The sequence below is a fragment of the Phasianus colchicus genome, chromosome 6 (assembly GCF_987193195.1).
Source record: "Phasianus colchicus chromosome 6, bPhaCol1.hap1.1, whole genome shotgun sequence".
In the NCBI taxonomy this organism is placed as follows: Eukaryota; Metazoa; Chordata; class Aves; order Galliformes; family Phasianidae; genus Phasianus; species Phasianus colchicus.
The window spans coordinates 50,300,136-50,327,071 of NC_143441.1; the positions used below are offsets into that span (position 1 = coordinate 50,300,136).

The window sequence follows — 26,936 nt, forward strand, 5'->3', positions numbered from 1 at the left end:
GCGCTCGGCTTGGCCAATAGAAGCAGGCGGCGGGCGCAAGCGCAGGACGTCGCTGCGGGCTGCGCTGCGAGGTGAGTGCGGGCCGGGCTGGGGCTGCGCAAGGATGGAGGAGGCGGGGAGGTGAGGGGTGTTTAGCCGGAGTTTGGAGCGGGTAAAGATGGAGGAGCGGGGTGGGGGTCTGACCTGCTTACGTGGGGGTAGAAATCACGGAGGAGGTGTCTTTGGCCGAGGGGAGGTGAAGGGGTTTGCCATAGAGTCGTAGCAGGAGGAGAGATGAGGGTTGTAGTGGTGGAGCCTGGCGTGGAATTGTTAGACAAAAAGCAATTTTTATCTTCTCTTGGGTCTATATAAAAAGAAAGGGGTGTCATCTGATCGCTGACTCAAAGGAGGCCTTGGGAATGAGGGGACCTTTAAGATCATACTGTACCAACACCTGTCTGCTGTGTTGTTTTTGGGTCAGCAGTTGGCTGTATTATATTTGGAGTAAGAAAAGGAAAGACTGTTTTTCATAGTGGGGAAAAGGGATGAAAGAGGGAAGGAAGTGTATTTTTGTGGGTTTGGAGAGGTTCAGCTTGGGGTAAGGAAGAGAATGGTGAGCCTTGGAGGTGTCAGGTAGGAGAAGGGAGCGAGTTGTGGGAGGAAAGGTGGGGAGAAAGAAGGGCTCACTGCTGAGGTGGGGTGAGGGACTGTGCGGTTTTGGGCTCCTTACTACAAGAATGACACTGAGGCCTAGGAGCATGTTCAGAGAAGGGCAGCAAAGCTGTGAAGTGTCTGGAATACAGGTCTTAAGGGGAGAGGCTGTGGGAACTGGGGTTGTTCAGTCTGGAGAAGAGGAGGTTCAGGGGAGAGCTTATTGCTCTCTGCAACTGCCTGAAAGGATGGAGCAAGATTGGGGTTAGCCTCTTTTCCCAACTAACAGCAATGGAGCTAGAAGTAATGGCTTTGAGCTGTGCCAGGGAAGGTTCAGGCTGGATATTTTCTCAGAAACAGTGGTAATGCAGTGACACAGAGCTTCCCAGAAGTCACTGTCTCAGAAGACATTCAAGAATCATGGAGATATGGCACTGAGGGATGTGATTTAGTGGGTATCTTAGTGTTCTTTTCTAACCTTCCCTGGAAGGAAAAAGAAGCAGGACTTAAGAAGTGGAGTTCAGTCTGTGTTTTGAAATAGAGGGGTCAAAGTAGGGTCAAGATCAAAGGGGAAGCTGATGAGTGTTAATATAGGTGGTGCAGGTGCTGTTGTGGAAAGTGAGGCAGCTTGTATTTAATTAGATGTAGGAGGATTTGCTGGAATTCTGATCTTGAAGAGGGCTGCTTTATATCAGGCATACAATCTGATTTTGGGTGGTGCTGTGTGGAGTCAGAAGTTTGACTCGGTGATCTTTAAGGGTCCCTTCCAACTCAGGTTATTCGATGGATAAGCCTCTCAGCCTTGAGCTGTCCTTTAGTAGGGATGTGTTGGTCTTTTGGAGCGAGGGAAGATGAATCTCACAGTACAGAGTTTCTGTGAATCTTTACCTGTTGTTTTTCTGGGTGGGTCACCTCAGAGTACATTGTGTCTTGTAGTATCGTGAGGGGAATGGCGAAGTTACAAACTTGGTGGGGACAGCAAGTTAAACCTTTCATTAAAAAGGACTCACTACTTGACAGTCCTTATAAATGTTCTTAAAATAAAGGTTGCTGGGCTGACACAACTGTTAAAATTTGTCATTTGTGAGATGGTGTGGTTTGGAAGTAAGCCATCAAAGATAGAAGAGCTCCATAAGATTGCTATGAAGGAGGACCAAAAGTAAATATCAGTACATTAGAGACATGTGGAAAAGAGTTTTGCAGTTAATTAGCAAGATGAGAGGAATCTGTGACTGAGTTCTGGAGGCTCTGAGGTAGGCACATTGTGAAGGGATGATTTGCTTATGAGCTGACAGCATCTTCTCAGTGCGTATGCAGCATCTCCTCACACCTGTGGCAATTAGTAATGCTTACATTTCATTAAGTGATCTGACAGCACTTCGCAGGAGAAGGTGAGTCACCTTCTTTTTATAGAATCAGCCACCACTCATATATTAGCTAAAGAATTTAGGCAATGTTGTGGTGACACTGTTGGAAATAATCCCCATCTCATTACTGCTGATCCTAGTTCTTGCTGTGTGTGGTAGTGCACTCTGAAGGGCTGCTGTGTCAGAGGTGGAGCAGAATGTGAGTAATGTGCTGATGGGAGAAACTGCCTGGGTTATCTGCTGGGTGGACGAAAGTGTAGGCAAACTTCTGTTTGTTCACAAAGCATGAAAGAATTCACTGTGAATTCATTTTAGTTGGCTCTTCCTCTTCCACTGCATAGAAATGGACCTTTCTAAGGAGTGTAACTCTTGTAAATACAATCAAGAGTTGGCTTATGAGATGGACAAATAGAAATTTCCTTAATATTAGCTCAAGAAGGGCACAGTTACAAAAATACTAGGATGACAGTATTTCTAGCATCTCAGAAGCTATAATTGCAGGTTAGTACCCATCAGAGATGCATAAGATGCAATATACGAGTGTCAGAGGAAAAGCAGATGTATAATGCTTTTTTTCCAGCTGACTTCAGATGGTTGTGCACATCTTTATTTTTGTTTGATGCTGTTTAAATTTGTCACGTTTTAATTAAACTTCATGAAGTCTTGTGTTAAATTAATAGCTCACTGTTGAATGCTTTTAAACAGCAGCAATGTTGTGTACCATGATATCTGTTTTGCTTGCTTTGTATTGAATAAAGTAATCGTTGGTTTTCCTCATGTGGATTTTCATTTATCCTATGTTTAAATTGCTTCTCTGAGGGGAGGGAGGGATTAAGTTGTGCAGAGCCACTGCTAGTTAAAGCATGATTATGTTGGGAAAAATGTACTGAAACAATAGATTTAATTAGCAAAAAGGTTTTTGTGTGGAAATCCTAGCCTCGGGCACAAAAAGAAGCTGACTATCAGGCAAAGCTTCTGGGCTCTCAGGTGAGTCAAAAGTCATATGACCCAAGGCACACACAATATATATACGCCAGTCAAGTGACTTTGTTTCTTCCTGTGGTCTGAGAGGACTTCTTTACTCTTAGATCCGGGGGTAAGCACACCTTCTCTGTTGGATACATGTAGCTTTATTTCACCTGCTCTCTTGGGCTTTGAAGAGGAAAAAGAAAAGAAAACACTTCACGTACAGATGGACAGATTTGTAAACATAGCAGTTCCCAAAAAACTGTCTGAGGTTTCTGCAGCTACAGATAAAGGTAAGGAACTTGAGAGATGGTTTAGAAATGTACTTGAATGGCACAGCTGCAAGACTGCGTGTGTTTTTACATTTATATTAGTCATGAGCAGGCTTCAGAGAATGTGTTTCAACTGGGTGGTAGTTTGTAGGGCTCAGCCTGTGGAAACAGGCTCTATGCTGAGATTTTACACAAATTTAAAGAGCTACTTGCTTGTTAACTGTTTCTCCTTGCTGTGACTATGCCTTTGTTAAGATGACTGTTGCTGTTAGCAGAGACTAGGAGTTGTTTCCCAGTTGACACTGTTCTCATGTGCCTGTCCCAGCAGCGAGGGCTAAAAAACATCCTTTTTGCTTCCTGCTTTCTCTTGTGATCCTCTGCAATGTATATCTTTCAGTGCCTTGATTTCTTTATTATTTTTATTTATTCTCTATAAAATAGAACCTCAGTGGAAGAACTTGTTGTGGGCAATATGCTGGTAGTTGGATTTTTCAGAAAAAGGCATAAGTGGCAGATTTCATGCTCTTGAAATTGGAGAGGTGGTAGGAGGTCCTAAACACGACACACTTGATGGGTAGGGAGGCTGCTGATGTGTTGTTTGTTTCAGTGAATTTCATTTAACTTTGCAATATGTTTAGAGTGTGAGAAGCTTGAGGATGAAATAGGAGATGTTGATTTTTGGTTTACTTTTTGTTTGCTATATATTACTGTTACCAGTACTTCTGAGAGAAGCTGAATGCTGCTTAAGTGTATATGCTGTCTTACAAGTGTGCTGAGTAGGTGATAATTTCAAATCTTTGAATGTGTGATATCAATGAAGGAGAAGATATCTTTGAAAATGTTTTACTGCATTGCAGAAACCAAAGTCAGTGTCAAATCCAGGCAGTTTCAGGCAGGTAAAGCTCTGTTTGTAATTTGTAGTGCCTGTTTAACAAAGCTGTAATATGGTTTAGTTTCAAGTGTCAGTGATTTTAATAGTAATGTAACTTTTATTCTCTTGCACGCACACTGATGTAGTTGTCAATTATGCTTATAGAAATTACAATATCAGTCTGGCAAGGGGTTTTGTAGAGCTCTAACTTCTCATTTATTGTGCCATTTAAGTAACTGAGTACCTTGTGATAATGCTATACATCAATCTGCAAATTATGCTATAATGCGTTCGAGACTTTGAGAAGAGTAAGAATGAATAAGCGAGTAACTAAATCACCATTACGTAATGGTTGTTCATAAGGAATTAAGTCATGGAACATAACTGGTCTTTAATACAATGAAAAACTAGCACTGTGAAGGAGATGTTGCAAGAAACAATCTGATTCTTTGGGTAGAAGAAATATCTTTGGGAATTTGGGAAGAGGTGCACATCCAGATATGTAATTTAATTTACTATTCCAAACTTGAGCTTGTTCTGCTTTAACCAGGTCAGGCTTTAAAGCACAAGACAGCTTTGTCTTTGTCTGCTTGGATTTGAGATAGTTGTGAGCAAGCCTTATGGGATGAACTTTGCATCATCAAGTAGCATCACAGGCTCCCAGGAAGACGTGGGCTGTCAGAGGTGTAGTGAAATTGCCATTGCCTTGGTGTTGTCAGTTTGCTCTGAGCTGAGCAATCAGTTTCCTTGGCTCTTTTAAGCCTCTGCCAGTTCTGCTGCTTGCTCTGCTATCATACCGATTGAGTTGTTCCACATGCCAGGCCAGCAGCACCTCTTCCCCATACCTCTATGACATCTTTTTTATCTGAGTATATTTATGATTTGATCTGGGAATACGTCAACTAAGCATTGATAGCTCAGAGTAGGAGGAGAAGGACCAGTTATTTCGTGTCACTGTCATGGGTTTGTGTTGATGGCCTCATGTTGATGCTTTCTGAATTTTCTTTGTCCCATATGGTGATGGGGTGGGGAATGGAAGACTTCTTACATGATAGCTTTCCAGTAAAAAGTATGTGAAAGACTCAAAGTTGGTGAAAACAGCACAACAACAGTTTGTGTTGCTGTTATTGGTAGGTTCTCCACCATGCAAAATGATGAACATAGGTGCATGAATGCGGAGTAATGTAATTAGAAAGCCCCTGCCCTTAGAGCAATATCCAATGAGTTAATGCAGTGCTCATTTGAAGTTGATGCTGTTGTAAAATGACGTGCTGAAATGTAATGAGAACATTCTTAGAAGGGGAGGCAGTGCTGTTACGGAGCAGATGATATTACTGGCAACCCTGTTCAGAAAGGGTGAGGTGTTTTTTTTGTTTGTTTTTTAGAGGGAAATAGTTAGGAATGGTTTCCAAATCTTGTAAACCATCTGCAGCAGTTTCCAAATCTGTGTTGTGTAAGTACTCAGAAAGATATAGTATTGGAAACCAGCTGTGGATAGGATTCATTATTTGAGTGTTTTAATGTTAGGTTTAATTTGTTGTTAAGAATTCTTACCTAATTTTTTTTTTTTATTTTTACTTTCATTCTAGATTCTTTTTCTGGCTTTGAAGGTGTTGCTGCTGTGGAAGAGAATCTGAACAGCGAGCTGATGAACGAAGACATCCGTATCCATAGCTGGCCTTGTTCTTACTACTTGGACACCAACAAGCAATGGGTCTCTGGCAGACTCTCACTGACGCCTGTTGCGATCAAATTTACAGCTGACAAGACTGGGGAGGTTTTGGTCAACTTCCATCTTTCTAGTATCAGTGAGATCAAGAAGGAATCGTCAAATTTAATTTTCAGCTCTCTTACCATCTTGGAGAAGAACACCAAGCACTGGTTCAGTTCTTTGCAGCCCAGCAGAAATGCGGTGTTCAACATCCTTGAGCACTTCTGGAGGGAGCAGTTGCTGTCAAGTGAAGGCACAGGAGCAGAAGCAGCAGCCTTGCATACAACAAAAGGAAAGGAACTGACTGGGTTATTGACTGGGTCGCAGAAACGGTTGGAGGATACAGCAAAAGTGCTACATTACCAGGGCGAGCAGTTTGATAACATCATGAGAGGACTCAACAAGATTGAAGGGGATATGGATGTGGCAGACAGGTATGGTACTGTGGCATCTTCTGCACTAAGTAGTGGTTGTGGGATTGTATGCCATAAAAGAGAGCTACAGAAGTCTTTAGGAAACCAAAGCGTTGCTTTGCTGTAAAAGTTTAAGCTTGTGATGATCTCTCGTCAGTCTAGTTCTTGTTGAGATGTTGAGCAACATCTTGATATTGCCTCTGTATTTCTGTCTTTCCTCCTGTCTAACGTTTCTTTTTCCTGGATAAATTATTTCAGTATGTGTCCTCTGTCTTTCAAATGACTTTTCAAGCCCTTCTGAGTTTCATTTATGATTGGCAGAAATGTTAATCTTTAGAGATCTCAAAACAAGACTTGTTTTGAGAAAATTGAAAACTAGCTACAGGAAAGATACAAATTAATACCCCTGCTGAATGACACACTCTGGATTTTATCAGGTGACCTAGAATATACATAAGTGTGAAATATCAAAAGTTTAGTTTCTTTCCTAAGTCATGGAGTAACCTATGTTGCTGTTACATAGTGAACACAATCGTGGTTTGGCTTTTCTGTTGGTTTGTTTTGTTTTTTCTCCAAAGGAAATGATGAATATGGCAGGAGGTCTTCTTGGAAATAGTTTCCTAGAGTTATCAGGTGACAGCCTCAAAATAATCTTTGGTTTAGCTAGACTGCATTCCTTTTTCTGTGAATTGAAGTCAACTCTTGAGGCTGCTTTTGTATGCAAAGCGTGTAGTTGAAAGCTTTGTATTTGCTGTTAGGGGCGGCAGTGAGGACAGTGTGGTGCAGATGCTGTCAGGGAAATGGCTGTAGATAGAATGCAGTGATTTGTGGTTATCTCAGACACTGGGTGACTAATTGTTTTTGAAAACAGGGTCTTAAGCATTGAGCTTAGGCAACAGAATGGAGCTCTGGAGAACGCTTAAGATGTTGTGTGTCTTTGGCTGTAGCAGAACTCATGAATAGTGAGTGACTGGTGTCACAGAATGTTTCAACTTCATTATTTAATGATTACCATTTAAAGTGAAATACTCTATGCAAGTTTGCGTGTAAGCTGGACTCGATAGCAGTCTAAAATAGACAAGAAGATTAGTAGTAGTATTATGTTTGAAGACCTGTAGCTATGAGTGTCTTTGTGGCAGCTCTGACACCTGCATAAAGAAACAAACCCACTAAAAGTTCGAACTGGTTGTTCTTGGAAGAAGCATTTGTTTTTAGAAAGATATGTCTCAAGGAAAGTGTTGATTTCACATTGATTTTGGTGATACTCCTCGTGCCCTTTAATGAAAAGCCAAGACAACGGAAAGCTTCAGCAATAGGTTTTAAAGTTTTGTAGCAATAAACAAAGAGTAGGAAAATAAACAGCTGCTCATTGTTTTTGGAAGAGGGTTTTGTTTTGGGTTAAGATGTGCTGGGAGGTATTGCCTGTTCTGGTGAATCTGAAGAGCTAAATGCTTTGATTTTTAAAAATGGAAAAATAAAGAAAGACATTGACCAAATGTTAGGTGATGCTTTATTTTATCTGAACTGTGTGGGTTTGAACCAATTTTCTCACAGACTAACACAAAGTTGGGAGGCATAAGCCAGTCTGCTTTCCCTCATGCTTTTTAGGGAATTCTAACACTTGTTTTAGAATACATTGTGTATGTAGCTTGATTCAGTAAATCCATTCCCCCCCCCCCGCACTCCTGACTGAAGGTCTTCTGGTAAAGAGATGACATATTTCTTCATCTTCCTAAACAGTGTAGAAAATGGGTATGTTCAAAGCTCACTTGATTGTTGCGTGTTGGCTAATTCAGACTATTAACATAATTAAATGTGCAGATGTATCTTATGTCTCTAACTCTTGCAAACTTTAGAAACTTACTAAGAAATAACTATATGGATGAGATAATTCAGGGCCATTATACACATGCAAAAGACTTTGTGCAGACTTTGTGCAGACAGGTATTGAGAGGGAGCAGACTTCGGTGTGTATTGGTTAAAGCTTTTAATAGCAACACCAATATGATGGGGTTGTCTTTGATAAAACAAGCCAGGCTCCTTTTTCTGTTTTCATGTGTTTCAAACTTTGATTAACTTTGTGCCTATATGTGTGGGCTTTTTTTGGATTATTAATTCTATTCTTGTGTGTGCCTGGGTATATACAGCTGCTTTCAGTGGAACTGTGTGCAGATAAGCAGAACAGAGTCTGACTTGCTAGCAGATGTTCACAGACCAAAAATAAACTGGTTCCTTATAAATATATTGCTATGAGAGGACAAGGTACTGTGGTTGCAAATTTTCATTTGTATATAAAGACTGATGTACTGGTTTGTTGATACAGGGAGGTGACTCCTCCATGGAAGGCCAGAGAAATTGGCTGGAGCCTTTGTCAGGGCTGCACAACGGAGAAATCTTGACTGTAAATCAGACATTGCACAGCCAGGAAGTTGGTCCCTTGGGAAAGGAGGGAGGGGAAAATGAGGGGATAAAGGGATAAAAATTAAGGCTAAAACCTATCAAGAGTAAGTTACCACAGTGTAAATAGAGGTTTAGATTTGTCACACTGCAGCTGTTCTCAGTAAGTAAACACACGTGCTCTTTTCTCACCGTAAATGTGATGAGGGAAGCTTATATTGCAGTAGGAATTTAATGACTTCTCATATGTTTGGAAGCAGGCATAAGCTGTCATTGTCCTGGAATACCTTGTTGTAACTCTTTCATTAACCAAGAGGCCACAAAATGCACTGTGCTCTATAGGAGTGAGATCGGGTCAGTTTCTGTTTAGTTACAACATGTAAGTCAGTGCATGGCTTTTAATTTGGAAGATGCTGTGAGCTAGCAGAGCTTAGAGGGTTTTTTCAGTCTTTCTCCATGCTGAACTTAAGTTGAACCTCATAGTTTCAGAATTCAGCCCTAAATCTGTGACACTGTGCCATTTCAAATTGTGTTAGTGCAGAATTTTGTTACATCTCTTTCAATGTGTCTTTTTTTCCCCTTAAGGGGTGTCACAGCATTTTCAGAGGGCAGCAGAGAGCTCCCAGACCCATTGCTCATCTTGCATGCTGTCAACATAAATATATGATGTCCATGCTCTAGCTGGGAGTATACTGTTAAAGCAGTTCATTCTGCCTCTGTCTATGTAGTTTACTCCTAGGGTGCTTTCTTTTCTGCTTTTCCTTGCAGATGGATTTCTTTAAGTAGGTCTGTTTAGGAGCTGGTGCATAGCTTTGACCAGTAAACAAGGAGTTCAGTTAGTTTCCACTTTCAAATGAAACTGTGTTGACAGCCAAATTAAACAGGACCTTAAAATTGCAAAGTCTTTTGTAGAGCCATTCGGATTCTCTCATGGAAATTGAATCATTATAAACAATATCTTGAGAGCATCATTGTGATACGTATTTCATCAGACAGTACCTTCCGTGTGAATTAAATAAAGCTGACTATCCAAAACAGCAGTGAAGCAGAAATACTTTATATTTCAGCCCAATAAGGCTTGTGTCTCTAGGATTTATGACAGTAAATAGTCGTCTTTAGTAAGGACAGTGTTTTGTTAAATTGCAGTGTGGCTTCATTAGGAGCATCTACTGTAGCACCTGCCTGGTCATTGGCAGGGTTGTTAGAGCAGTGGAATGGAACCAAATCAAATCAAAACCCGCTTTTCATTCATTACCCCTTCTATTTTTTCCTGTGAAAAGGATGCTTAGGAGGCATAGACCTGATGAGATTTGTGATATTGATCTTCTTTGGGACAGTATTGCATAAAAGGATAATGGACCAAGCTGACAGAAAATGCAACAGAGGGATCATATCCAGCATCTCACAAATTCTTCCCTCTAGGTGTACATAAAATGCATGTAATGCCTTTCTTGTCTGCATTTGTTGAGCTGGTGCTCAGAACTTTGTACTCACTTGTGTTTGAGCTGGCAGTGGGAATTTGGGACTGGGGGAAAAGTGAAAGGCACCGGCCTATGGGATGGACGTAGAAGGGAAGCAGCAGTGATGACCAAGTGTGGAAACATTGAGTTTAAAGGCAGTATTAGCTGAAGAACAAATGGTTGTAAATTGGCCCGAATAAACCCAGTTGGAAGTTGGATTTCTCACTTCTGAATGGTGAGATTCTGGGATCACTTTCCAACGTGTTGGCAAATAAAGGAAAGCTGTTGTTGAAAAAGGATGGTTTGTGGTAAGATGTGAATAGGATTGAGAAGCAAAACAGTGGAGGGCTGGAATCAATATGAAGAGTTGTTCATAGATGCAGTAATTTGTGGGTAGCACAGCTTTCTTACTGGCTTTTCCCTTCTAACACTCTCTTCTCTTCGCTAGGCTGTTGACAGAACTTGAATCTCCTTCTTGGTGGCCATTTAGCAGCAAGCTCTGGAAAGCACCATTGGAAACGAAGCCAAAGGAAACTGCCACAGTTTCCGATTTGAAGAACCAGGAAGGAATCATAATTAGAATTCCAGTTATTATCACCCACAGAACAGACTCAAATGTGAAGCCAGGAAAACTCACGCTCTTCGCTTCTGGCCTGGAAATCAGTGACTGCAATTCTCAGGTCATTCACCGGTTTGAATCAAAGGATGTGGATGATATCAAAGTTCACACACCATATGAAATCAGTGTCCGTCAGAGGTTTATTGGGAAGCCTGACACCTCTTACAGGCTCTTGTCAGCAAAGATGCCAGAAGCAATCTCTGTCTTAGAGATGCAGTTTAGCAAGAAGATACAGTTTTTAGAAGATGCTCTCGGATTTGTTGGTGCCAGGAAGTCTCCTCAGGTAGATTTTGGCACCTCCATTTGGCAAGCAGGTATGTGACAGACAAAATAATCCATCCATAATTGCTATTGCCAGTATGCAGTGTTTCTAAGTGGCTTTCAAATTCTGAATGGGATATAGTGTTTATAAGGCAAGGCATCTCTTACCCCCGACTCAGTAGTGAGGCCACACTGGTAACAAAACAAAGAGCTATTAGTTGACTTCATGCCTTTTTGCCAAGAGAACAAGGGTGAGGCTAGAGCTACCAGAAGTGCTGGGGACATTTGAATATGGTTGGATTTAGTTTCTCCCAATTGCACTAGCAAAACCTGTGACTCCTGATGCTGAAGCTGAGGTATCTCTTGAGGGCCTGACAACTAGAATATGCCAAGCTGTCTTTAACACTGTAGTCTCAGCTGGTGTTTTCACCAACTCCACAACGGTTTGTGAAAGGATTAACTTAATTTGAGTTTCAACTACTGGGCTGTGTTTTAACTTTTGTGTCATTCTTTTTTCCTGTGGTCACCAATTCAGTATTGTGCTACTCTGGGGAAGGGTTGTTAGAAACCCATTCTCCTCTTTGAGTGTGTGCTTCTGAGTCCTCTGCTGTTACTATTTTTCCTTTGGCAGTTTGCAACTGGTAGAAACATTTAATATAGAAGGTTTACGACAAACTTCCAGTCCAGCAAGTTTTCAAATAACTTAAAAGCCAGCATTTTTATTTCATAATAAGTGAAAATAAACATATTTATTTAAGAAGTTCCATTGTTTAGATTTAGGAGATTTTAGGTTTCAGATCAGGTGAAGGCATAGTTAAAATCACTGTTTAAAAAAAAAAACAACAATGTAGGTGGGGCTTCAACTCCTTCACAACAGTAAGAACAAAAACATTCAGCTATTGCTACTTCTAAAATCTTGGGAGGGTTGTGTTTTTGTTCATTTCTTGTTATCCAAACCTGGATTCATTTGAAAAGCTGATAAATTTTTGTCTGCTAAGAATTTATTTCTGTCAACATGTCCAAATCCTTTTTTCTCCTTATTGTTAGTGACCAAAGAGCAAATCAGTGGATGGATTTATTCTCAGTAAATTAAAAAAGTAGAAAAATTGCTAGACTAAAACAATAGGCAAAACTAATTATAAGCACAAAGCTACAACTGGATTTCAGCAGGGAGGATCATGTTCTCTTGTTGACGAGTCATCAAGGGCCATAGCTTGGAAAAGCTTGTTAATTTTTAGGGAAGTCAGTCTCTGGGCATTTGGCACTGAAGTGTTGGCACAACAGCTTAGAGGAAAAACAACCTGCTGGTTTCTTAAGCACTGAGTTATTCCAGCAAATTGGTGTTCAGTTCCTGATGGTCTTAAGCCCGGTTACATAAAATAATTGGTTATACAGCCCTACTGTGCTTAATTTCCCCACTGCTCTGCTCTGTTTGCATCTGAGTCAGTGAGTCAAGGATATTGCTCTCCTACCCCCACCTGCATTCTGGCTGTTTAATTTGGAAATGCCAGCAAAGCAAACGGGAGGTTATGGAAATCCTGACTTCTGCAGCTCCACCAAAACCCTTGTTTGTTCCTTCCTAGGAGACGGCTGCTGCCTGCCTGCTGTCACTAGATGGCAGTCACGGACTGTGCTTTACCCAATGCTTATTTTCCATGGCTGTTCACATGTTGCAAATACAGATGATGATGGTTATTATTGATCTGATTCCCTGCTAAAAGCAGGGGGGAGTATTCTGTGTTACGCACATCTGCTTTTGAGTCTGCATAAATTGTGCGTATGATTTGAGGTAGCAAACATTGATTCAGAGGTGTAGTGGAGAAGTAGAGGTACAGCAAAGTGGCTGGTAGTGTTGTCTGCTGCATACAGTGCAGCTAAGGGATGTGAACATTACCACAACTGTCATAATCTTCTCTAGATCCTGTCTGCTTATACGAATCCTGCCTTAAAGCTGTGCATGTTGCACATTTGTATAAATAACTGCAACAAAACTGTTTTCCTTAAAAGTTTTGGCTTGATTTCACTTAAGGGCTTCGCAGATTCCTATTCTTATACACACTAGATTATCTGAAACGACTTTCAACTACTTTGTACCTCTTTCCTGACTGTGTTTGTGTGTGTTTGTTTTTGGACCAAGCTGCAAATAGTGTTTAAATGCTGGAGGGAGCACAGAAAGGATTGTTTTGTAACAGAGGTTCTTCTGTGATAGATTAATTCCAGTACTTTCCTCGCCAGTAATGGTTGATAACAGTTCCCCTAGACTAAAAGGCACAAGAAATCTTACAGTGTGCTTGCACTGTAGCTGTCTAGGGCAGTGCTGTCTTAATCCTGTAGCTGGAGACTGGCATTTACAGCTTTAGATCCCTTTCAAAGCTGCTGCCTTTTCCCTGCTTAGCCACAGTGACTGTGTTTTCATTCTTAGGAGTTTACAGCACTTTGCTAGTTACCCTTGTGGATGTAACAGAGCTAAACAAAATTGCTTTACTGCTTTTCAAATATTTCTGCCTCTTGTTTTGTTTGATACTAGAAATTGCTGAGAATGGTCAGATCTCCTTCCCCTCTTCATTCTTTCCATGACTTTGTCATGTCCCCCTCCTATTCTTGTCCTCAGAGCTTAATGGGAGTGAAATGAACAGATTTTTTGCTTTTAATGAAATAATTAGTGTGCAGGGACACTCAGCTGATAAGAACCACGCAGAATCTTGTCTGGCTGTTTGCTGCCATAGGAAGGTCTGTCATTCCCTCCCCACTTTCCCCTTTGAGGGAGCCCAGGACAATAACATACCATAAGCAGTGTTTTTTCAGTGCCTGGTTCCTATCCCTTCCAAGTACAAAGAGCATTTGCACAGGGTAACATAAGTACAATGAATGATTTGCTTGTCTTAAACCTTGACGGTGTCTGAGTCTAGTGACTCTCAGACTGATAACTGAATATGTCTAAGGATTAGGAGCTTGCAGTAATTACTTGAGAGGGATTTAAGGTTTGGTACTTCTTATTTAGATTTTGTCTCTGTTTTCATGGAGAAGTAACACTACCCCAGGGCAGTTAGGTGAATGCTGTCAGCCAGCCAGCTGGGCACCAGCTTGGGCCTGGCAAGGAGCTCTGAGTTGTGACACGCTTTCTGCCCTGATGTCCTGAAGATCTGCTCTTGTTGTCCTGCACAGGTCAGGCTGTTTGCTTGCAGGTGGCAGTGGTAGCATTAGCTTCCCTTCTTCTCAGTGCCACATTAAGTGGGAGCACTTTGGAGATGTCTGGAGTGCCTCTAGGAGCCAAGATGTGCGTCTTGGGTGTTTAGAACCCATCTGCATCAAAAATAACCACCTTTCCTTGCAGCACGTCCCTGCTACCCCACTGGGCAGTATCAGATAGTGCAATAGGAGCTGATGCTTTAAATAAAGGACAGGTGGCATGTTACACCAGGGACTGCATTCATGCTGCCTAGCTGGGGGTGGCTGTTAGCGTCAGTGTTGCCCTTCTGCTTCAGGGGTTCACTGGTTTCACTCTTTGGCTCTGTCTGTGGTCCATCATTTTTAAATTCTTTAATTAAAAAGATTAAAAAGAAGCAACGGGTGGAGATTCTTAGTTTATCTGATTGTAATTGCATTGCTGCTGCTTGCTGTCTGTTCATATGCATGCTCACAGTCCAGAATGAACTCATTCTTCAGGTGCAGCCTTTAAGAACGGTCTTTCAGCAGTGTGCTTACTTTCAGTTTGGGCATTGTACAAGATACAGCTTGAATCCTTTCTTAGAGAACTTGGCTCAAAAAGCAAGGATGGGTCTGGTGTATCTGAATGAGCTTGTCCTCTTGCAGACTGCTACAGAGCAGAGTTCAGCCTGTTTGGTTCTGCATTAGCGTTCCCTGTCAGAGGATGGCAGTCTTTGACCATGGGAATTTCTCTTTCAGCCACAGGACTCCTGGGAGGAGTGGTGCAGCCCAGCTCTCCAGTGGGAGGCAGAGAGGGAACGGACAGTGACCAGGTTCAACTGCAGAAGCATGAGAAGATCTCTCAGGAGGAGGCAAAAGAGCTTAAACAGGTATAAGTCAAGATAACTGACTTGGTTTGCTCCCTCCTTATCCTTAGCAACGTGCATTTTCTCCCTTCATCAGAAATGTAGTCACAGAATCATAAGGATTGGAAAAGGACCTCTGGAGGTCATCTAGCCCAACACTCCTGCTAAAGCAGATTCCACGGAGTCAAGTAGTAGTCATTGCCCTTAACAAAATATTCTCCTACCTAAACTTAAAATAAAATAAAAAGTCCATCAAGCTTGTGATTAAAATACACTGACAACTTTCTATTTGTTCTTAACTATTTTGGACAAACTGGAGATTATTGGCAGAATATATCAAAGAGAGGGTTAATAGCACAAGGCAAATCTTTAAATTTAACCTGTTTTATCTGAAGATTAAGAAGATTAGCAGATCATTTTTAGCTTCTTTTGTGTTTTTCCCTTTGCTATTTTATTCCTTTTGGTGAGGAGTAGTAGTTCTGACAAGAAGTGCTCTGTTCAGTTTTGTGAATGTTTCCAAACTAGATGAGTATTGTGAGCACACAGCAATGAATTAAGCAACTAAAAATGAAAATGTCTTGCAATATATTCATAGATAATCATGAAAAGTAACCAAAAGATAAGTGGGTAGGTGAGAGTTTAACCTTTGCAGAAATTTTCTGTTTGGGATGGTGGACTAAAAGCCATGTTAAATGGCCAGTGTTATTTAAAACAAAACCCTGTGATGATTAACTGAAGTCTGAGAGACAATTCTGGTATTTATTTATACTGCACCAAGCTGAGAATTTTTAAACCAGTTAATGATTTGGGGTAAACTTGTGGGTAGGGGTGGGTGGGGAGAGGATCTGAATGCCAAATTGACAGCCTATGAATTGGCCTGATTTTTTTTTTTTCCCAGTAATTGCTGAGCACCTGTTCCTTGAGAATCAGGCCTCTTTAATCATCATTCCACTCATTAATAGTTTTAAAATACATTCAGTAATGCCTATTAAACTCCTGTTCATTTTTCCTCCTAGAAAATGCCTCATAAGTGTACCCTTTTAGACCCAAACTTGCTTAATTAACCAAAATAATCAAGATCTTTTGACTGAAATACCTAATTTGGGCTTTTTCAGAATCAGAATGAACTAGTCACGTTCTAATTGCTTTCTCTTTTCCTCAGCTCTTCAAGAGCTCATTTCTGTGATCTGTCACTTTATCAAAAAATAAGCATTTTCTGATGCTGCGTTGACCTTTTGGAGGGTTTTGAGAGACTATTACTCAATCAGAGTTGTACAAATATCAGCAATCCATTAATCATTTGTACACGGACTTTGTGCAGCTATTAGGTATTCAGAAGGGCTAGTTGTTCCTCTCTTAAATGTCAGCTTTTCAGCACTATAATTCTAATTTGCAGCCAGACCCAAGAAAGCTGAATATTATTATAGTAAGGGTTATTGGTCATGTTTTTGAAGACACACATTTTGCTGTATCTTGCAAGAAAAAAAGACTCTCTAGGAATGGCTTCCCCAGAGCCAGTTCTTGAGAGCTGAACAGCAGACAACCTTGGTCAGTGCTTGATGTTATCAAAGCAGCTGGCTGTGAATAGAGGAAATGTATGACAGGGAGAGTTCAGCATCTTCCGGCAAGCTGTGTGAACTGGGGATGAAGCCTCCTATCTAGTACAGACTGTTTCTCTCTAGTTGTTCCCAGGAATTCTCCAATACACTGCTTTTTCTCAGTGCTCTGGAGCTTAAAACAGAACCTTCTAACTCTGTGGTGAGAGGAAGGAGGTGTAAACACAAAGAAGGAAAGTGTGATCAAAAATGAGTAGAAGTGGATTTCAAAGGTGTGGTGGAGGTTGAGGATCAAGGGCAGCATCATGGTAAGTGCTGCACAGAGACTTCTAGGTATTGAGCCCCTACTGTTAGGGAGGGGAAGGTCTTGTAACTACATCCAAGAGGGACATTTAAGCCCATAAGTCATTTCAGCCCACAGCAAGAACTTGTCTTAACATTGTTGCAGCTGCTTTCAGGGAGTCTCTGCACCACTTCAGCTCTTGCTTTGTCTATCAACAGCAAAGCATTTAGAGATCAGGTAGTGGAAATAGTTACGAAAGCAATATGTTAACATGCATTGAAGTCTATGACATTTGCCACATCACACTTCGTGGGTGAATTAAGTGTGTTGGAGGTTCATTTGTTTAACCATAATGCTTTTTTTCTGAGCAGTTTGCTTTATTGGAGATTCTTTGGTTGTCTGTAATGCAAGCATTTTTTTTAATATTAAAAAAAAAACACCACAAAACAGGGCCAACACCCAAGAACCAAAACAAAGTCACAAAGCCCAGAACAGTTGTGCTATGTTCACCTTATTATTATGTGTGTCACCTAAGTATTATTATGTGATTAATAAGTGGAACTTGCTGAATTGGAGAAGAGAGATTTGCAATGTGCAGATTAACTGTTGATGTCTCTTCTCCTCTCCTTCAAAAAAAGGAAAAAGTAGTTGCCATGATAATAACAGTTATTTTGCAGAAGGAATTGTTGAATGATGCTAAATTCCTCCCATTAGAGCTGGAAGCGCTGGATGGTCTGCGGTTGTGACTGGGTGCCTGAGTAAAAGACCTCACCAGGACATTTGTGTTGAAAACGCAGTTTTTTTAACGTAATACAGAGTGGTGATGTGAGCTGCGTTCCTTAGCTGTGCTATAGAGATGGAGAAAGAAGCCTGCACAGTTCCTGTGGTCTCTGGCTGAGCCTCTGCCTACCGCCTTGCTGTGGCTGACATAATGGCAATGGGTGTGGGAGGGGATGCAATAATATTAGCTTAAGAGGAGGGGGAGTAGTTCTGTTCTGTAGATTTGGATTTGTTTTGCCAAGCCGATGTTTTCTAATTTCCTAAACTCTTCCTGCCAAAGAACTGTTGTCTTGATATTTAGTGTGTCTGCACATTGTGTATGCCATGAAGACAGATACTACTAAAGTTAATTCCACACCATCTGGAAAAACATCACATCCCAGTGCATATCTTTAGCATTTACTTCCTAGATTATTCTATTTCAATCTTTTGCTCCGTTCAGAGACTCTTGTGTGTTTAGTTACCCTTCTATCACGCCTTCATCTCAGGAAGTCACAACCGTTAGGTCAGAGAAAAAGCGTTTTGTTGAGGAGCTGTTCACTCCAAGAGCTAAATTCCAAATTTGCTCATAAGATGGCCTTGTTCCATGGGCAAGAGCAAGCAACAGGCAGCTGATCTAAGCAGCCGTGTGTCATGATAGTGCCCTGGATTTTGTTTATGAAAGCACAATCTGCAGAAAGAGCTGAGGTCCTTGCAACAGTTGCTATGTATTTGCTTGTGTGTAACTTAAATGTTTCATGGTACTAAAATAAAAGGTGATAATGAATCCAGTGAAACTGGCTTTGTCACAACTGCTTGAATATGTATATATATTTGTGTCTAGATGAGACCAGTGGTATTCCAGTGCCACCCTCAGTGCTTTATACTTGGGGGCCCTGGGCAGCCTGGTCTAGTACTAAATGGGGAGGTTGGTGGCCTTGCCTATGGCAGGGGGTTGGAGATTCATGATCCTTGAGGTCCCTTCCAACCCAGGCCGTTCTGTGATTCTCTACTCCCAAGTAGCAGAGAAAGAAGATAAAATTAGATTTCTATATCAGTTCAGGAAGAAATAATGGGGAAATCAGACACTAAGGATAAGGTAGTAAGCAAGCAGTGGCCTTCTCATGCTGTTCTAATAGCCACTGACAGCAATGTAAATCCATATTTTTTTGTTGTGAAAGTTACTCTTGTTACATGAGGCTTTGACAAATCTCCTTTAGTGGATTATACTGCAGTGGTATAGCAAGCTGTTATTCCTTTCTGCCTGCCAGCTCCGCTCCAGATGCAGTAGGAGAGGATGTCTGCAGGCCCCTTATTTCAGTGCACACCACTCACTTCCTAATGTGGGTCTGAGCTTATAATGATAGTTCAAATTAGACTGTCTTAAGTGCTGTCCCAGTTTCCAGCTTTCTGCCAGCGTGTTCAGCACAGAGGTGAAGCATCATGTGAAAACATTACAAGTTATGATCATCAAAACCTCTTTTTACACCACAATTCAGAATACTGTAAGTGACAGTCCGTTGCTTCCTAACAGGTGAATTTGGCCTGGGAGCCTGCATTCAAGAACCATTTCTGGTTTTCTATACTCTGCTTTAGCGTTCAGCCCTCATTTGAGCTGCACAGGGAAAGTGAAATGGATTAATTGAGAATTTCAGAGAGTTCAGACTCGATTGGCAATACTTTCTGCACTCTGACACTTTTTGTATCTTATTCTTACCAGTGGATGCTCGGTGTATTGAGGTGCTAAATCATATTTCACAAGCCTTAGATAACTGTGTTATGGTGACATCTGGGGACCTAAACTGAGGTCAGGTCTCTGTGGTAATACCTTTGGCATACAGTCTTTGTGTGGTTGATGCTCTGAGTTTAGACATCAGGTGATGTGACAAAGTGGTAATAGGATTAAGTACTGAGGAAGATCCTGGGGGCTTGGAGTCCTCTGCTGTCATTCCAGCTCTATCTGCATGGAAATTTTTTGCAGCCTAGCTGATCATCTCAGCTCCTCATTCAGCAGAAGGGAAGAAATGGGCAGTAGTTGAACTCCTTGAACAGATAAGTTAAATCACAATCTCAGTTGCATTGCCCAGGTTCCCATAAGTTTAATGAGAATTCAGGGTTGCATAGCTCACATGGGCACTGTTCATAAAGCAAGGCATAAGTCTGCAATAGTTGAACACTTGACACAGGGAATATTTGTTTTATAACTTTATTAATTAACAGCCTGCTAAGACAAGCAGTGCATATGCAGATCTTTCAATGACTTAGCATACTGCATTGAGTTTTTGGGACATATTTGCATTGCTGTTTTTTACAGTGACAATTTTACACATGGGAATTCTCGGTAACTCACCTGAAGTGCACAGAAAACGTGTGGCAGAGCCAGAGAACAAGTCAGACTTTCCAGATTGTAATACGGTGACACAAATCTGAGGCTGTCTCATTGCAAGATTTACCAGTGCCTGATGAAATATGCCTTTAAAATGCATCTTTGGTGGGATTGTACCTGCCCATCTGCTTTGTGTAACAGATTGTGATTGGTTCGTGGCTCAAAATATGTAGAAGGCACTGCTGCTATGAGCAACTGACAGAACTGAAGCAGTGATAGCTAGAAGTCTTGCCATCATTTCACTTTGCAAAACAAATGACCAGTTTTGGCCAGATATCAGATTCCAGTAACTTTTTCCATCGAGCTCTGTGGGCTGTGTGGGGAATGCATCTTAATACTTTCAGATCCCTTTGCATGAAGTAGCAATGCTCATCTTGAACGGTCGAAGCTGTGCTGGACAAAAGGGTTAAGAGATTTATTACCAGACTGTTTAAGGCAAAGAGAATGAGCAGATGAAAGTGAGCTGCTTGCCTTTTATTTTTTCGTGCAAGTATAACCACACAGTCATCGCCTGCTGTGTTTCAAAGCAGAGTATAATTGGCAGGTGGACTGAGCAGAGCACTGTAGCTGACTGAATTTCCATTTTACTGCTTTCGTATTTTAAAAGCTTTTCTGTTCTCAACAATTGTGTCTTTTTCTGTATTTTAAATGTTGAGTATGCTCTAATGAATGCGAAGCCTATCAAAAGTAATCGGGTTTAGAACTAAAAATAAAAATGTTTTTCATGGCGAACCTGGGCCTTTTTTTGGCAGAGCTGTGACTTATAAATAAATTGTATGCTTTTTGGAGAAGTGGGAAGGGGAATATCCCTACTCCTTTTCTGCATCCTTTTGTGCCAGCACCCACCTTTGTGTTGGTGTCATGGAGGAAGCACTGGTCTTCTGCACTCACCTCAGCAGATCTCACAAACTGGGATAGGCTTAGTGAGGTCGTGAATCATGAAAGCTGAGCTTCCCATGCTGCAGTGTGCAAGGACATGTTGAAAAAGAGGAGAGACTTCACTCCTAAATTATCATCGGGATTGGAAGATTCATTGGTGTGGAGTCTGAAACCTGGTAGGCACTTTGTTGAACGTGAAGGCTGGCCCTGCTGTAAGCCAGGAGAAGTGGACCAGAAGGCCTTTAGAGGTCTCATCCATTCTTAATTATGCTGTCATATGAATGCAAGGCTGCAGTCAATGTTGCTTGGTAGGATTTATTCTGTGTGGCACTGTCCACCCTATACATAAATATCAGAAATTCAAAGCAGGGACTGAGGTTCTAACTTCTCAAATCCAGGTAGTTAATTCCTTAGGAGGGGCAAGACCACATCTCAGCCCCATTTCCTGGATCACACACAGGGTAGAATTGATCATGTCATTTTTCTTTTTGGTGCATGTCCTACACACATCTACTATCTGCAGTCTGGGGAATTCAGCCTTGCTTTACTCTTACAATGGTAGGAACCTGAAGTGTTTCATTCAGGATTGAAGCATAGTTTTCTTCACTTGTAGTTTTGGTTAGAACAGAAAAAGGTAGATTAGGCTTGATCCATGGTTTGCTTTGTATTTTTGCTTTAGCAGCCAAATTGCAAAGCCTGTTATTCACACAGCTGTATTTCTAGCTGCTTGTGATTTATTGAAAGAGCTGAGAGATATTTTATGAGATAAATCCCACTATTGTGGCTGACATCCAGCTTTAGTCAAAGAATTCTGACTGCATAAAATTCCCCTGCCATTCCAGTTAGATATAATATTCCTCACTGCTTTTCTCAAACCAGTAACTTACCTAGCTTCAAACAGGGGGATTGCTATGGAATTCAGTCCCATCTGTGGAAATAGGGGCTGCTGACATTTCATAGCAGCTTTCTGAGGGCTGATGCTTACTCTAAAAGAAAAGCTGCTCTGTGGTTCTATGAAAAACAAGAACTGAGTTTGCCAGTTATGAAATCAATAAAATAATAGTTAAACTGGTGTATAGAGTATAATTCCTTTTCTTATTTTACCAAAAGCCACAGATGTATTGTGAACTACACAGCCTATAGTTTTGGTATCTTCAGTGACATTATGTAGCTGCTTATGTACCACAGCAGTTGATGATGTGGACTGTTAGAGCTGATAGTTTTTTTTCTTGTGGGTTTTTATTCAATTGCTCATATTAATCAGGCAGTGTGGAGCTGGCTGTGGATGCCTAAGGAGGCAGATCATGTAGAACAGTAGTGATAGCAGATTCAGCCCCTTTATAATCTGAAGGATTTGAGAGGTTGCATTTCCAATTGATCTAATGTGGCATAGGTCTGCTTTTCAAATCTCCCTTAGAGAGTCAAGGGGAAGGCAGCTGAGTCTTGCCCATCAGACAGGTGCTTTAAGTTCATACCACCAGGCTTATTAAGGGAGTAGCCAGAAGTGAGAATAAAAGGTGGTGCTGTAACTCATGCCTTGAGAGTGCTGCTGAAAGGAGCACTCTCCTGAAAGGTGTTACAGATCAAGAAATGAAGATCATAAAATCATTAAGGTTGGAAAAGACTTCTGCGATCACCAAGTCCAGCCTCAGCCCATCACCACCATGCCAGGTAAACCAACTTGCTCATCTACACATTTCTTGATCACTTCCAGAGATGGCGGCTCTGCTGCTTTCCTGAGCAGCCTCTTCCAATGCATTGCTGCTCTTTGTAACTCTGCTATTGGAATCAGTTATGTGAACCAATGACAGCTGAAGTTTAATAGGTCTAAAAGGTCAGCATAGGGCATTGTTACAGATGTCATCTTCCCTAAGGAATGCATCAGGCTGGCTTTCTGCTTTCACTTTTGAGGCTTCAGCCCTTTATGGATTAGTATCAGCTTTTTCAGACAACAGAGTTTCTTGGTCATTATGGAGTAGCTCAGGGTGTTTGCTCACATTCCCACATACAATTGCTAAATTGTTAAGTGTATTATAAATTGGCTGGTTGGTTGTATAATGTTTAGAGCCTGGAAAAGAGTTGTTGGAGGTACAACAGTTGTTCCTCATTTTCTTATCTGAATATACATCCCAGGGTCCAGAGGGAATTAGATGATATGAATGCCAAGCCACACTGTCATATTGGAAAATTCACGGTGATCAGGCAAAGTTCCTGGTGTCTGGATAAAGGGAATCATCATTCTCATTTTAAAATGGGAAGGAAGGAAGGTCCTATTAACTTCAGACCAGTCAGCCTTATCTTTGTGTCTGGGAAGATTGTGGAACAGAACCTCCTGGAAGTCATGTCAAAGCACACGTAAGACAGGGTGATTTGAGACAGCATAGCTTCACCAAGGGCAGACTGTGCATGACCAGTCTGGTAGTCTTCTACAATGGAGTGACTACATCAGTAGAGAAGGGAAATTTGTCCAGAGCACTTCAGGGCATGACTACAAATTATTTGGTCATTCAGAGCAAAGAAATAAGTAACTGCCTTGTGTCTGTTACGTTGTCAAAAAACCGTATGGTTTTTTGCTCCAAGCTCTCAGTCTTTTCTTCCAATAGATACTGAAGAAGTTGAAGAGCCTTGCATTGGAGACAGAAGCAGAACTGGAGAGACAGGACGAAGCTCTGGATTCCATCACTACCTCCGTTGACCGTGCGACGCTGAATATCGACAAGCAGAACCGCAGAATAAAGAAACTGACGTAGCACCCATAGGAACCAATGGGGATGGCATCACGAGGAAGAGGGGATCAGGGAATTGTGGAATTGTCTTTTTAAAGACTGTTTCTGTATGGACGCTTTGTGTGGGAGCTGCTTGCGATGTTGTCTGGAGTGTGGTACGGTTGATGTCAAGTTTCTGAGAGTTCTGAACATGTCTCCAGACTTGGATGATGATGGTTGGCTGTTTTAGGATGAAAAAGGCCAAATCTTTTAATCACAGTGAAACAATGATAGTGGATTCTTGACTACAGAAAATCTGTAAATACAAAGGGATTTCATCTGAATGAACTTTTATGCTGCTTCTTACGTTGTTGCTTTTGAAAGGTTTGTTGTTGTTTTTTTTTTTTTATTTCAACAAAGAAGGGAGAAATGAACTGCATGTGAGACTACTTTAGATGATTACAACCTATTAATTCTCTATTTCTTGCAAATAGTTAATAGCTGAACTGAGGGCCAGATGTCCAACCGCAAGTCATTGAGGCTTTTTTGTGTGTGTGTGAGTTAATGCTGAGGTGAGCAAATGATGGTGATAAAACTTTGTGTTCACTGAACGAGTAGTTTTAATAAATTTCAAACGTATTTTTAATGTGCTCAGAAATTTTATAAGAATAATGAAGGATTAGTGGCCACAGCTGTTGTGCCATGTTCAGGGAAATCAAGGGAAGAATTTTAGTTAATATGCATGCACTGGTACAGGCACTGACTTACTGAAGCATTTCTTTCCCATTGGATGAATATTTTGCTTACTTAAAAGAAGTAAGTGTCAAGGTTAAATATTTGCTGCTTCTTTCCAAAGAGGGATTGCTGATCTTGATGAACACCTACACCTTTTGCTTTATTTTTCACCTTTGTACCTCAGAATTAATGAAGGAATTGATTCTGGAGTGAAGGAAGGTATTTTTTCATGGATGGATTTATTCAGTGCATCTCTTGTAGTTTGCTGTGTGTATTGCTCTCTTGCACACAGTGGTTTTGTATTTTTGATAATGGTCTGAGGGATTCAGTGTCCTCAGAACATCATGAATATAGCATTCACTTAGTGTGGTGCCTGCTTACTTTGTTGGACCTGGGCTGCCACGTCTCATGGAGGCTAGTGGAAGGCATCTTGTATCTTTGCATCTCTACCTTCAGTTTCCAGGAATCTTCCATGCACTTTTCTCTGACTCTAAATGGAACCTTCATGTGTTCTGGGGAGCATCGTTTGTTTTATGTGCATCTGCTCCACATTCATAGGTTGAGAGGCCAATGGCTGGAACCACAGGCACCTGCATATCATTTGGCTGTTGTGCATCTGTCTGCCTTCTGATTATTATTTATTTGCACTAACTGGTGATGAGACATTTCAAGACTTCTTTTACTTCTACATTTCTAAAATAAAAGGGAATATTGCCAATTGTTTTCTAGTAGATTTTGTTTACAGTCAGTTCCACTGAGTCTACAGGACAGCAGAGATGTTTTCCTAACTTACTGGATACTGTATTGGAGGGATTCTAGGTAATGCAGCCTATAACAGACTATTTGAAAGGCAGGATTACTTTTCACCTCCTATTTCATTGAATCCTGCTGTTGGCAAGCTATTTTCATTCAAAATAGCTGTTGTAATCTCTTCTTTTTCTCCCCCAAGTGTTTTTGTATTAAAAATATCTTCTTGTATTGCTCTCAAATACAACCTGTAATATTTTTAAGTAGTGAAGCTTTGAACTGTTTATTCTGATAGCTGATGTGAAAATTTCCTGTTTCAGAGTAATTCAGCCTACTTTATAAAGAAATGCAGAGTAGATCCCGTAGAGTATGTTGTTTTCGAGACCTTACTCTACCTTGTTTTGTATTGCTTCATATTAGCTTATTAGTATTGGAGGAAGTCGTGCTTCTGCACTGCAAGTCCTTCATTTACAGTCAAAGTTGTTACTGGCACGCACTTTACCTATTTGCTGAATATATATACATACACTGTGTAGTGTGAAACAAAGTATTGTCTGGGATTCTCTTTTTTTGTTTGTTTCTGATACCTAAATCACTGTTGTTTTACTGTGAAAGTATGTTTACATAACTATGTCATGAATTTAAAAATACACCTTTGCACAAAATATATATTAACTGACCCTGGTGCTGACTGGGAATGGATCTGTACACTGAATTAGTTTAGATCAAGACTGCCAAAAGCAAATGCTAATTACACAACATTTAGCTTAGCATTCTTTGTGCCATATTTTTACTGATGTAATTTTTATCATGAGCTGTTGCATCTGATACCATATCTGTGATTTGTGTTAGTCTGTGTCCATGCTAAAACAAAATTGTAATATGGTTTGTAAGTAGTGACCCATTCCAGAAATGTACATTGACCTCCTAGCTGAGTTTCAAATGCCTGGAGGAGTTTCACTCTGTAATTTATTAAATATATTGGACTGGTATCTTCTGTCTTGTATTCATTTGACTAAGAAGTTATGATGGAAAATGCTCCATCCTCTGCCTTTTCCTACCATTGAACAGAACGTAAAACTTCTCATAAGGCTACGTTTTAAGATAGATGAAATATAAACTGATGGAATGTTATCAACATGATTATAGAATCATAGGATGATTAAGGCTGGAAGACCACTAAGATCACCAAGTCCAAACCCAACCTACCCCCACTGTGCCCACTGACCCGTGTCCTCAAGTGCCACATCTCCAGGTTCTGGAACGCCTGCAGGGATGGTGACTCCCATCACAGTGATCACCCATCATCAGCTGGACAGAGAGTTGGATGAACAGGATGAACAAGGTATGTGGTACTTGGTACTGTCCTAGAGGCTGGTGTGGAGCAGTTGCTCCAGCTTTTAGATAATGGACTGAGAACTGTTTGGATTCTTCATGCTTGAACAGCCTCACGGTAAGCAAGTATAGAGACTTTACTCTGGTCAAATCTTAATGTATGATAATTTGGTCTCTGTTACAGCCAGAAGTGCTTAGAAACTCCTGAGTATCCTGCCTGAGACCCAAGTGATGTTTTCCAAACAATGTCAGTGAGGGAAGATGCAGCAGGTATCACACAAGACAGTATTGTTGGCCTTAATTCCTCATTGACACAACTGCTATTTACAGTAAAGCAGTTGGACTTTTAAGGTAAATCAGGCCTTTTACATATGTGGTTTGTAAGGTCTTTGCATATCTTAGTAAAAGTGTGTAAAGCTGTAGTGTGTAAAGCTGGGGGTTCCATCGTTAATAGGGACGTGATTGGTAGGCATGGTGGGATGGGTTGATGGTTTGACTTGATGATCCTGGAGGTCTTTCCCAACCTTTTTTGTTTCTGTGATTAAGAAGCTGAGAAGTAATGCTAGGGAGA

The 26,936-nt window shown here is 41.0% G+C and overlaps 1 protein-coding gene across 4 annotated transcripts; it reads left to right on the forward strand.

Annotated features, from left to right (window-relative positions):
• The first annotated feature begins 1 nt into the window (after position 1).
• SNAP47 (synaptosome associated protein 47) lies at positions 2-26,017 on the forward strand. Of its 4 annotated transcripts, none has more exons than XM_090143242.1 (5): positions 2-71; positions 5,696-6,251; positions 10,536-11,020; positions 14,874-15,004; positions 23,447-26,017. In XM_090143242.1, exons 2-5 carry the CDS (start codon positions 5,755-5,757, stop codon positions 23,591-23,593), a joined length of 1,260 nt encoding a protein of 419 aa, XP_089999368.1. In that variant the 5' UTR covers positions 2-71; positions 5,696-5,754; the 3' UTR covers positions 23,594-26,017. The 4 variants fall into 4 exon arrangements, with proteins under 4 accessions (XP_089999368.1, XP_089999369.1, XP_031463725.2 ...); XM_090143243.1 differs by lacking the exon at positions 2-71 and adding an exon at positions 102-120; XM_031607865.2 differs by lacking the exons at positions 2-71; positions 23,447-26,017 and adding exons at positions 2,893-3,256; positions 17,534-18,375.
• The last annotated feature ends 919 nt before the right edge of the window (positions 26,018-26,936 follow it).